This window comes from Corylus avellana, chromosome ca1 (genome assembly GCF_901000735.1).
Source record: "Corylus avellana chromosome ca1, CavTom2PMs-1.0".
Lineage (NCBI taxonomy): Eukaryota > Viridiplantae > Streptophyta > Magnoliopsida > Fagales > Betulaceae > Corylus > Corylus avellana.
Window position 1 is genome coordinate 6,375,622 of NC_081541.1, and position 13,966 is coordinate 6,389,587.

General features: G+C 34.3%; 1 protein-coding gene across 1 annotated transcript; it reads right to left on the bottom strand.

Annotated features, from left to right (window-relative positions):
* LOC132170985 (probable beta-D-xylosidase 7) lies at positions 1-3,042 on the bottom strand (the record flags this gene model as incomplete). Its single annotated transcript, XM_059582202.1, has 5 exons — positions 2,611-3,042; positions 2,217-2,516; positions 1,334-1,503; positions 1,137-1,234; positions 1-113 (listed from the first exon to the last, which is right to left on the bottom strand). Coding segments are annotated over exons 1-5 (1,074 nt in total), but the record flags the coding sequence as incomplete, so codon positions are not given.
* Between the last annotated feature and the right edge of the window lie 10,924 nt (positions 3,043-13,966).

Genomic DNA, 13,966 nt, shown 5'->3' on the forward strand with positions numbered 1-13,966 from the left:
AACAGAGAAAAGGTTGCGAAGGGCCCTGTCTATTTCTGATTCAGGTAACTTTTTCTGCTCTACTGCTTTCTTGGTATGGTTCTGCAAGTAGGATCCGCAATCGACATCCATTCCTGTAAATATTGTTCCAATACATGCAAGCAACGGCAGAGCTTGTTAGTTTTGTCAAGTTTCTCAATCAAGAATAAGTCCTATGGAGTTTGAGTGCATTATAAATCCGTCAAAGAGCTATGTTATATACTACTCCCTTATTTCACTGTATTGATGTGTCCGTGCAGAATGGGATGAGATGAGATGTAGTATATCTAATCGTAAAGAGAAATGTTAAAAACCACCCCCAATCTCGCTCCTATCCTATTGAGTTGATGTAGCAATACCCATTTGCCTTTGATTTTTTTTTTTTCTCTTACAAGGTCTGATAGGTACTGTCATTACAGTCTAATGAGATGGGGTGAGGTGAGAGTAGTTTTTAGCATTACTCAATTGTAAAAGAAACTAAATTATGATAAGTGACTAACATAGAAAGTCGGAAGTTACTTAAAACACAAGTATAAAATGAATGGATCTGAAAATAGGATTATTCAAACCTTTGAGTGAAGATAAACCCAAGAAAAAAAAAAGAAAAAGAAAAAACCCATAGACAGTAACAATTTTAGTTCACCTTGGGCCAGAACGACGGCATCTCAAAGAAAAAGTAGGATAAACTCCATTTAGAGGGCCCCAAGATTGGACTTATGGTAACTGTGGACCAATTATCGATGATTACGACTTTTGACTTAAACCCAGTTGGGCCCCTGAGTAGGTGGGCCGTACGATTAACAAAGAGGCAATGCGGGCAGCTAGTGAAAGGACACTTCTACCCAATGGAAAAGAAAAAAAAAAAGTACAGAAAACAAAAGGCGACCGACACGAAATTCTTGACAATAGACCTACACATGAACACAGGCCAATGGATAAAGAAATAGTGTAATTGTCTGTAAGGTTTTGATTTCAGACGATTAATTGTTTAATCTTACACGATAATGTGATCATATTAGAAGAAATATATGTTAAAAATTGTAATTTTTTTGGGGTATTGCAATTGAAAAAAGCAATTAATGGGAATAAAAAAGAAAAGAAAAATGATCCGACCGTACCAGCTTTGAGGACATCAACAACAGCATCTTCTGGTGTTTTAGCATATCTTTGGTTGTCAAAGATGATAGAGACAGCATCGCAATCTGATGTGATGTAGCTGTTCATTTTCAACAGGAAGACGAGCAATTTAATTAGTGAGTGTGCAAAGTTTGAGAAAAGTTGTAAATGATTTACTGCATATAATATATTGGATTACCCATTGAAACCCCATCGGCCTCTGGCAGTCTTAGATAGCAGATTATAATCTGCACAGCTTGGGACGCCATTGACACGGTTGTACGCACACATTATCCCACTGGCTCGCCCTTCTTCTACGCAGCTCTGGAATGGAGGTTGATATGTGTCCGCCATATCTTGCACCGTCACCTGCAATGAACACCGACTTTAAATTATGACTAAAAAAGAGATACGATCGCATTAATGTTTCAGAAATATTAGGATTACTAACTCTTTTATTAAGATATGAGTACTAAATGACGTGGAACTCATTTATTGGTATTTGTATAATTTTTTTTATTAATTGTTTTGATCATCTTTAATGAATAAGTTCACGTCATAATAGTATTCATATGTTAGTAAAAGAATTAGTACTCCTAACATTTTCCTATTTGTTTTCTAAAACTAAAAAAATTTACACTACATCATGTTAATATTCATATGCTAGTAAAAGAATTTTACTGTTTGTTTTCTCAAACTATAAAAATTTACTATGCGACAAATTTTGTCCCACAAAAAGATAAAAAAATAATAAAACAAAAATACTCTTAAAAGTTTGGACAAGAAAGGAAAAAAAGAAAAAAAACTAATATAAATCCAAAACACCATAACCCAACAATGGCCACCCACCCACCGAGCTGGTTTATTAACCTTTATTTTAGTTTATATAATAATATACTAATTATAATGCCCTCGAAAAAAGCCATAAAAGAAAGCAACAAAGACGTTGGAGCAGAACACTGTGTCCCATAAAGGAGCAGAGCTGCAGAAGAAGCCATAAAAGAAAGCAACAAAGACATTGGAGCAAATGGAAATGAATGAGCGTGAGCCAAGTATGGGGGGCTTCAAAGTTGAACACTTACGCGAGCATCGAAAACGAAGCGGTTTACGCCCTTCCAGTCGTCCAAATCATAAGCCGTGAAATGCTTGCAACAAGCCGAAGCTTGAAGTCTCCCTTTGAGCTTCCCACCCTCGAAGGAGTCCCCCTGAACACCCCTCACATATGCCGCTGCATACCTCCCTGTCACCAATGGATCCTCTCCAGGCGTCTCTTGCCCTCTCCCCCATCTTGGGTCCCTAAATATATTTATATTCGGAGCCCAAAACGTCATCCCCTCCGCTTGCCCTGCATTGTACACCGCTCTAGCCTCAGCTCCAATCACCTTAACAAAAACATAATACAGTTAATTAAGAAACTTCCCATTATAAAAAATTAAGTGATTAAATCGTTCGAATTAAGTGATTTAACGGACTCACCTGGCCGATGCGATACCAGAGATGGGTATCAAAGGAAGCGGCAGTCAGAATAACCTGAGGGAAGCTTGTGGCGGCCTTGATAGCCCCATTAAAATGGATGCCGGGGCCAACGTTGGCAACGCCGTGTAATGCCTCGGACCACCACTGGTAGCCGGGGATGCCGAGGCGGGGGATCGGAGGCGCTGTGTTAACGAGCTGAGAGATCTTCTCGTCCAATGTGAGGCGGGATACGAGGTCCTGGACTCGTTTCTTGATGGGTAGTGAGGTTTGGCAGAAAGGGAACGATTTCGTTGATGGGTTAGATGCGTCACATGAAAACGGAGGCTGAGTTGACTCAGTAGTATGCACAAGGAGGAGAAGGGATACGAGAGAGAGGCAATGGATAAGTCCCATTCTGTACTGATGAAGAAGATGTGAAAGCAGAGGAGAGGAAGGGGAAGGAGTGAAAGATATAGACTTATAGTCTTAAAGTGACAAAGGTCAGTGAAGGTCAAATGACAGAGCTGCCACGTGTGTGGTGGAGGGCAAATGTGACTTTGCACTGTGGCAGTTGGGGTTCCGTAACATAACTGGTTGTTAATGCAACCGTAAACTTCCTTGATACTTGTTATGGAGGGTGGTATGGCGGTTTATTATCGTGTGCGTATGCGTTATGGTAGAGCAATTAATTCTACTAAAAGGTGGTTAGACTTTGAGCTATTGATAATTATGGTTTTGTTTTTGTTTTATTTTATTTTGAGAAAAAGGAAATGTAACAGCAGGGCATCTTTGGATGAGACATAAAAAGAGATGGCTTCTCTTTACTGTCTAGCAGTAAGATGATTGACTTTATCCCTTGGAATAATTGAACCATCGATGTGAAAAGCACGGGTGAATTTTAGTCTATGGTCTATAAATAAGGGCAAAACTAAAGATATCATATAATATGTAATCCTACCTAATCATATTTTAATGAAATACTAATTTACTTTAATTATAATACAAATTCATGTTCGAAATATCATAAGAGCACTCTTTGCAGCTTTGCCAAAAAAAAACCAGTTTTTAGTTATTTTAGTGAAACAATTTCGTGAAAGTGGCTAACCCACCCCATAATGGTTGGGGTGGCCAGGGGTGTTTTCCAACCACCTCTTCTATTTTTAAAAATTTTTAAAATTAAATTAATAAAAAATTATTATGCTGACATGGCAAAACGGTGCGTTTCAACTAATTTAACAGCAGTTAAAAAAAATTTGATAGTAATGATTTTCTTGGCATTTCAATTGACTCAAGGATTAAATTGTCCAAAAAAAAAATTTAGGGAGATAAAAATTTTGGGTGTTGAGTCAAGAACTTTAGATATACTTACCCTAAAAAATTTATACTTTTAATTATTTTGATAAATAAAAGTTGGTGAATCCGGTAAAAATGCTTTAAAAATACCCCAAGGTGGTGACCATTTGGCTCCACAAAGCGACTATCTCCCACACAAACACAATCCGTCCTTTAGATTCCACACTCCTTTTCTCTTTTGCACTTTCGTTTTCTTTCTAAACTTTTCAAAATCATGATCTCGACTCTGAAATCTTTAATAAGGATTGAAAGTAAAGAAAATTCCATCAAGACAAGCACTTTTCTGTTCACCGGCGATGAAAGTAAACTATCGTTGTTTTAAAAAATTTAATCATTTAATTCAAAAGGGGCCTTGGAAATTGAATTATTGTAAAGGTGCCTCCAAAAGAACAAATCCTTAAGAGAATATAATCCACATTCCCATGCCCTGAAACTGCTGATGCAGATTGAAACACATCACATGCATCATTTATTGTATTCAGAGCTCTATCATCTATGGGCAGATTACAAAATCCTTTTGAGTCGCTATCGGAAACTTAGGCACCATTGACAAGATTCTATTATCATTCTATTATCGGAAATGATGGTTCAAAGCACACAAGTCATTGACTTATATTTTGATTACACCGTACTTTTATTTCACTTAATTTTACTTTGTTAACATGACATTATTGATCTGATTGTTTCGTTATTTATTTTACGAATAGCTGATTTAAAGGATGCCTGACAATTTCACGTCAATAAAGTTACAGTAAAAAATGGATAAAAGTATGGTGTATAAAATTTTTCTATTCTTATTGCCCATCTATAGAACAATTGTTTTTTAGTAACGTTGTATACTACATTTCATCCCACTCTTAGCGGTTGATGTAATAAGAATAAATAAATTTAAAATACTTATGAACACTACCACGTCAGTCTAGCAAGATGATAATAAGACATGTATAAAGTTGAAATACCGTGTAAGTAGCGTGGTCCAGTAAGCTACATGATAAGTCACAATAAAGTTGATGGTAACAATAGTTGAGGGATTCAAGACGTCTCAAGTTCAACCCTAGCTCTTTTCTAAAACTACAATTCTTTGATACAAATTGGTGACCAGAAGCAAAAGCATGTAGTTTAAGGCAGTAGGTGAGCAAAAGGGTATGATTTTGGATTTAATGGGAACAGAGTGAGAAGAAGAAGACTGAAGACATAAACAGACAAAGCACTTTTCTTTGTGGGACGATTTTTTCAACTTCTTCATTCAAAAAGTAGTTTTGTCAGCAACCAGCATGTTCCTCTATCCTCATCCAACAAGCTGTTTCCAAATTTTGGTGAGAAAAGCTGGAGATATCCAAAGGCTTCTGGACGTTGCAAGTGGCAAGGCTTGACAGAGATTGCTTGCTTATTCAAGCCCCAATTAGCCTTAGCTGAGCTTGGGCTATGATATATTCTGGGCCTTGTGTCCACTTCCAGGCCCATCTACCATAGAGTCCCAGAATTATGTTGTTTGTTGTTGTAAAATATTTTTTTTGAAAAACTTCATTTTAACGTCTTGAGTTACCACATGTTTTAAGAAAACTTCTCAAATTTTAAAAACTCTTAATTTAACCCCCTGAACTTTCAATTTGATTCAATTAACCACCTTTCGTCAGATTTAGCCGTTAACTCCTCCTAACGGAAATTACTAAATAGACTAAATTACCCTTTTGATATTTTTTAAAAATTTTAATTTGAAATTAAGAGTAAATTTAGAATTTTATTAAAAAAAAAAATCAGGGGTATAAATGTCATTTTATTACTTTTAACGTTTAAGATCTGACGAAAAGAAGGTACATTGAATCAAATTGAAAGTTCAGGGAGTGAAATTAAGAGTTTTTAAAATTTGAAGGAGTCTTTTCAAAATACGTGGTACTTCGTGGTCTTTACGCTTAAATGAAGTTTTCCCAAATTTTTTTATTATTTATTTTTAGGAAAGCACATGATAATGAATTTAGATCCCCCATTATTATGCTGTCTGCATTTTTGTGAGGGGTGCTCATAACATGTGGATCCCGTATTCTAAACTATTCGAGGCAAGCAAACCGAGTAATGTTACAAGTCCCTTTTGTGTCTCTCTTGAGTCCCTCAAAAAATGATGTGCTACTAAATTCATCATTAGGCTTATAATTGATTATTATTGGATTTTGATCAAATGATAATTTTAATAGTCATATCATTCTTGAAGGGACTCAAAAAAGATACAAAAAGGACTTTTAGAATTATTCCAAGAAAACCACATGATCATCAATTTCTTAAAAATTCTGACAGCCTAATAAGAAGAGATACTTATCTTATAATAATAAATAATCTGAACGATAATCTTCAAAACTACTGTAGTTTGTAAAATATTCTAGCAATATATACTTGTCCAACACTGAGCTATCACTAGAAATCAACTTATCCAATTGCTAATTTTATATCATTTAGTACCAACCAATCACCATTGTTGTTCGGAGTTGTTCTAGTACATTCATGGTGTCCTTTTTTTTTTTAATTAATTGTTCAAGTGGTGAATTTAATTATTGTTCACAAATACAACTTGTTTCATCTATTTTTTCTTCAATATTTTGCCAAACGCTCTTAAGGGCAATTGGGAGACTTTGATGACGCTTGTGAGTTGTGAGTTGTGAATGTGATGGGCTCTGCAGTTTTATTGTTCAAACGAATCTTATCGCCTCTAATATGATCGACCAATAAGTGGCCAATACGTGTTTAATACCTTATTAAATTATTATTTATTTTTTTTAAAAATGAAATAAATTAAAAATAATGTATTTAATTAATCTTTTTTACATTACCATCATCATCTTCTAGCTCGTTTGATTTTTATTCTGCTGTTATGATTTCCTTTTTACACGTTTCTTAGATGATATATATTATATATGTGGTCAATGAAATTGTGTGGCTACGAATTAGTAAAGAAAATTCATCGTCTTCAAGCTATTTAATTTTTCTTAGGTATTCTTGGAATTGAAAAGTAATTATGGTTGAACGCCCAATTCTTGACATTTAGGTTTGGCAAACAGATATAATATTTTCATAACCTAAAAAAGGAAAAAAAAAACAAAAAACAAAAAACAAAAGATCCAGCAAATCATGCTCACAACCAAGTAAAAAACAAGTGGGGTTAAAAAAAAAATTTCTCAAAACATTTTAAACTATGTGCGTAAAATAATCTTACTATGTGTTACCTTAAATTTGAATTCAAAACTTTTTTTATTACTCTATACAAACTTAAGTTCAAAAAAGACTCAATCGGCTGGGAGTAGTCTGGGACCACGCTTAATAAAGCCAAAGTCACTAGTTCGAATTCTCATTTCTTTTCTTGTGCAGACATGTCCAACAAAAAAAAAAAAAAGTTCAAGAAAGATTTCATAAAATAAATACTTGACATACCACCAAGGTGGTAGTTGAATTGGTAAAGCAGTAGGGGATAAGGTTCAATTCCCCTTCCTCTCTTCTTAGTGGTCACGGCTTCGAACCTGTTTATGGTAGTAGTCCACGAACCAGATGTTACTAAGAAAAGGTTTTACCAACTTGCTCTTTGATAGGGCTGTGGTGATGGATTCGTCTTCCCTAGCAGTACCTATGGCTCAAATCGAATATTTCACAGAAGGTGAGAACCCCAATGGTCACACTCAATGAGAGAAATTACACTGGTCACCCCTTTCTGCCTTTTTAATTCAAATAAATAAATAAATACTTGACATTATAAACATATAATACGCCAATTATGCATGGATTTGCGCGATTCAACATTTGGGATCTGATATTACCCTTGGCTTCAGATGTGTCATGACCAACTAATTAACTGGTAGGTGCATTTAGCATGGTGAACTTCACACTTTCACGCAAGCATCTCAATGTGGTGCATTTTATCCTACCCTCAATATCGTGCCATCTCTAAAAACATAAACCCATTTCACATATGCATATTGTTTAAATATATAACTTGGCACGTACCATTTCATCATGTAAAACTTCTATCTCTTTCTTCTTGAGCATATGGACCCTTTTTGAGTGAGCAGCTCATCATCAAAATACTTTTCAAAAATCTAAAATAATTTCAATATAGGAAAACATTATTGAAATTTGAAAACACCAAAAGAGGTAGGGATTTCACTTACATCAATAATCTTTTAAGAGTTACTTAAAAACTTGTTTAATTGATAAAGATACATTTAATAATCATACAAGTGCCGCATGATGATGATTGATGGTTTGATTTGGAGGGACATATATGTTGGAATATTCATCGAACCAAAGTGGACCCATATACACATGATGCATCTTCCATGATGAAGATGAACCAAAAGGTGGCCAACCAATTGATATAGGGAAGCCAATAGGATTCCATTAGAGTTGGGGTGTGCCTAAAATACGAATCCACCCTACTCCACTTGGGTCACATTCCATTCCTTATCCCTACTTTCGGTCTCAACCATTCTCTCCTTGTGTTTTTATTTCAAAATTAATCTATTAAATTAAATATTTCAAGAAAAAAAAAAAGTTCATAATCATATGATATCGATCTTGCGGTCACAATCCATCCCGGCTGGAAATTGTTTTGTTGCAAGGCAATGAAATTTCGTTGTTCGTAGCCGAAAGTCTAAAAAGTCCCTTTTTTTTTTAACAATTCAATCATTTCAAATATTATTAATGAATGATTTGAATAATACATTCGGCTATTACAATATCAAAAATGCATTAAAGAATTTATTCTACATGAATCAATTCGTCTATAACTGTGACTTATGAGTGCACTATTTGTAAACTTATGAACTGCTTTGTTCACTTCTCGTCGAACATGAACTAATTAAAAAAAGTTAATTAGATCGATGACATTAATCGCAAGGAAACTTTACAATCTCAAATTAAAAAAAAAAAAAAAAATTATCTGGGCTATGGACCCATATATGGTTAGTCAAGTCAATGATCGATGATTAATTAATATAAACGAATGATGGGTGCCCTTTGATTATTAATTCTTTAATATTTTAACATTTTGCTTCTTTTTTTTTTTTTAATAGAAAAGTTGAACTATTCGAGGATTTTTATTTATTTGCTTTATCGCTTTAGTTTAGATATTTTTGTCTTCGTACTAGTCGAGGTTAAGGAATTCATATGATAATAATTAATAAATGCTTAAATATCCGAAATGGTAACAGAAGATAAACCTTCTAGTTTAAACAATTCTAAAGATCTATAATGCGACCAAATTTACATAAACTTCATAAATAATTCTGACAAGGAGTAAAGGACAGATTGAAAGTAAATAGTGATAAAAAGCCAACGAGTAATAATTGGCAGACACGAATCTTTTTCTTACAACACTTTCAATGGCTCAATCATTTTTTCTTTCGTTTAGCTGAAATGGTTAATTAAAAGATTAAAAAAAGGCATTCATCCTTTTATCTAAATCAAAAGCCAAAATTTTATTTAAATTAAATATTTTATGTGTAAGGTCTTATTTATTAAAAAAGAATTTGAACTCATATATGAGGAGGTGTGTTAAAATATTTAATTAAATTATTAATTTATCTTTTCTTATTAATAAAGGCTTCGATGTCTATCGAGTCTTAAACAGAGAGACCTCTCATTTTTTTACTTCTTTCTTCTCCACTTTATCTTCTTCCTCCAAATCCTACAAACGTGTGTATCTCATACCCTCTTCCCAAATTTCACCTTAATTTTTATATTTTTTTAAAATTAATGTGTCTTTTAAAATTACTATTAAATATTTTATAATAAATTACTATTAAATTTTGATTAAATAATAATTAAAAAAAAAAAAACATTTAGCATTACTTTCCAAAAACATTTCTGCGAACATTATTGAACAAATCAACCATGTAAATCAGGAACATGCAACAACACTTGGGAGTGGGGCTGTCTTTTGGAATGGGCGTAAAAGACATGTCCTCTCCACGGCACGGATGGGACAGTGTGACGGTGAGCTTCGTTCCAAATTTAAGAAGCCCCCAAATTTAAAGAGTTCACACAGAAATGCTGTGTGCCAGTACGTGGCACTGGCACGTTCGAGAGGCCCTCCATGGGATCAAGCGGATCCTATTCTATATAAGAGACAAATGAACAAGGTGGGTGAACCAATGTCGTGGCATTTATTAATTGTGTCCTTAGCGTCATTTTAGCTGATCCATAACTGACCCCAAGTTGTTTATGTAGTGGCAGTTGTCAGGTGGATATGGCGGTGGGTGACGGAGGTTGGTGCCGTGGTTTTGGTAGCATAGTGCATGCACCTCACAATTCCTAAACTGCCAAGTGGCCTACTCCTTAAATTTATTTAATTACTTAAATTAATACTCTTCTTTATATATAGGTCCAAACTCCTTAAATTTAAGGTTTCGTCCCGACTAAGAATTCTTAAGTGTGAACATTAGGGTGGGAGGAGAGGACCAAACATTGAATGTGGGTGCCGGTGGAGCCCAGTCACCGGCCAAAAGCTAAGAGAGGAGAGAAAGGCGGTGGGGGCTTACCCTTAACCAACCAAACCAGCTCACCTAACCATGGTTAAGCTAACGACAAAGTACACTCACGCCGTTGTGATGGGAAAGTCGAGGCAAGAGTGGCCCATCAGATACTGTAGTCCACGTGGTGGAACCCGGTTTCGCCAAGCTTCTGGAACTCGTGCTGCAAGCCAACCACGTGGATCAACCATCTCCTAGCTGGGGAACTGTACTTCACCTGGGAAGCACAAGTGGGGATGAGGGGAAAGGGACCCAGGGAAGTCTGGAACTGACACCTGTCAAGTCCACATAGCTAACCTTTCCGTTTGCCTTTACCAAGTCCTCGGACTGACCAGGTAGTCAAACCGTACCGGATCCTCCAGAACTACTTTTACGAAATTATAAAATAAGCAAGATTTCTTTTTTCTCCTTATTTTCGCTAAGGAAATAAACATTATCAAAAATGTTCAAATCGGGTAAGGTGAATTTCTTAGGGTCATTAAGTTTTTTTATATTTGACATGTATTCTCATACAAATTTAATAGTTCAATTATTAGATTTATGAGATTTATTATTGACTTATATGATAATTGATTTATTAGATGAAATGAGTCAAATATAAAAAAAATATTGACCTCATTTCTCTATATACACAACTTTACTCAAAACTCCTAAAGAGTCGGATTAGACCATTATGGTATAAAAAACCAAATCTATTTAGTATCTGGGAATGCATAATCACTCCACTTGATACAATCTAAAATTAAAAAGAGAAATGTTAGGTGTTTTACTGATTTTAGGTGGATATTATTTTATATATAAAAAAAAAAAAACAAAAAAGAAATTAGTCTACGATCCCTTATTTCTCTTACCCCGTTTTTAGAAAATAATATCTACTTAGGACTAGAAGAACACCTTACATTTTTTAATTACAAGAAAAATGTTAGGTGATCTACTGATTCTATGTAGATACTTATTTACATTGTGACATTAATCTTGTCTATGTTTTTGTTTAGTTGGCATGTTCCAATAGGTTGTAAATGAGTCGAGCTCGGGCGAGCCAAGGCTGTCTAAGCTTGGCTCATTTAAAAATTTCAGGAGATTGAGCTCGAGCTGAGCTCATGCCAAGCTCCAAAATTTAAGCTTGGCTTCGCTCGCTAAAAAAATTTTCCTTGTGCGAACCGAGCTAGAGCTCGCCTAATAGGCAAGCGAAGCCAGTCGAGCCGGCTCAACTAATTCAAACTTGAAAAAAAAAAAAAAAATAAATAAATAACTTAGCTCAGTAAGAGAGACTTGCATCCTTTTTATATATTACTTAGGTGAGAAAGAGTTTTTGCTTTTTCCATGTGAGACAATCGGACAAGCTAATTATTATTGTGAAAGATGTGTGCTTGATTTTATTTTATTCGTGTGGGACACTTATAAGCAAACAAATACAAGGAAAATCAAAAAGAGTTTAATCTTAACACTTAATAGTAGCAAAAAAATGTTTAATATACATGGTTAATAATACTAAAATATGAAATTGACTTTGATAAAAAAAACCGTTTATTATATGTAAAAATTATCTAACATTATATATATATATATATATATATATATATACACACACACATATATATATTAACCAATTAGCTCTCTCTATATATAACTAAACCAATTAATTAATTAGTTAACTTAGTTTAATACACACAATACACTAGTTAACTATAAATAGTTATACACTATATAACTACATTATTAATATTTTAACTATATATATATATATATATACGAGTCGAGCTAATAAGCTAGTCAGGTTTTATACGAGTATGTATCGTTTGATAATCGAGTATAGTTTAGTGTCCATGAGTGACTCATTTAATAATCGGGTCGGGCACGAGCCGACTTTGATCGAGCCGATCCTGAGCAAGCTTACGGATAGCTTTATTAGTTTACAGCCCTGTCACTTCCATCCACCTTTAAAGAAAAAACAAAATTTAATGTAAAAACGCTGGTAAAATAGATGCCAAAATGCCCTTGGGCATGGAGAGTATTTTGAACAAAAAGACAAGTAAAAAGGCAATTCCTTAACCAAATATATGGTAAACACACTTTTCATTCCTACTTCCCCAATTTTCCTCTAGAATTACAAGAAGTTATTTTTAATTTAATTTATTAAATTAAGATTTATAATGAATTAGTTTTTAGATGCATTTTTAAAAGGATAAAAAAAAATGTAAAATTAGTCATTGTGATTTAGCTGAAGTTAATTGCAAATTAGGTAAACCAGGTGAACTAATTTTCGAACATTACCGAGTAACTGACCGCGGCAATAGCTACCTCTCTCTCTCTCTTTCGAGTTGAGATTTTCGGCAGCTTGGGGTCATCCCAACATCTGCCAAATCTGACATGGCCAATTATGTTTTTTTATTTTTTATTTTTAAATTGAAGAAGAGAGATATTAAAGGGAAATTCAAATTTAAAATATTAGCATTAAATTTAAGGTATTAGGACCAAATTTGAAGCATTAGCACCAAATTTAGGATGATCGAATCCCTTTTAGGTAATACAAATCTCTAAATGGTTAACATTCCATCCCTAAATTTTAGTTTTGAATATAAAAAACAAATTTTGAAGGCATTAGAAATTAAACATTAATTTATAAAAATTTAACAATTGTTTTTTTTGTTTATTATTATTTTTTTAATATATGTCCTACGAGACAGCCGCATAGCAGGACAAATCTCTTTCTCTTAACAAAATTCTAGCAGGACAAATCTCTTTCTCTTAACAAAATTCTATTGTTGTTGAGAAATTGTTTTTTAAAATTTAATATCTCTCTTCTCCAATTAAAAAAAAAAAAAAAAAGTCATGTCTGACCCTTGAGGCAACCGAAAATCTCAACTCCTACTGAAAGTGGTTATTTCATAAGAATTAACTAACAATTCTAAAAAAAAAAAAAAAAACTAACAATTCTCAAGCTACATTCCCGCCAGCGAACACGCAGAGAAAACGGCCGAGCCGGTGAAACGGGCGGTTGAGCGGGACCCGACAGCCGAGCCCACTGATTCCAAGTCTTAAAAAACGAAACAAAATATTGTGGGTCTGCTATTGTGGGTCCCAGCAAGCGGGTCACTCACGCTCTGTTAACTCGCTCGCACGCTCTATCTTCTTCTCTATAAGTAGAGCATCGAGGCTCGCAATTCCTCGCTCGTTTTCCAAGAACTCGAATATCTTTGATTTTTTCTTTTGAGATTCTTGTTTGTTTCTCGAGAAAGTTGTATTCTATTACCTTCTGTTTTGATCTTTCGCTTCTAAGTTCTCTGGTTCAGTCTGATTTACCTTTCTCTAACTCCTAGGAGGTAATTTTCCGTATAATGCCCTGAGTTGGCTTTGAAAGTGAGGATTTTCTTTTCCTTCGTTTAATTTTTGATTTTGCATCTCAATTATCTATATAACTGACGTAATATTGAAGTGGTTCAAGGAAGAAATAATTCGTTTCTTTAAATTCTTTCTGTATTGCTTATTGTTAATACTCCGTACCTGTTTGT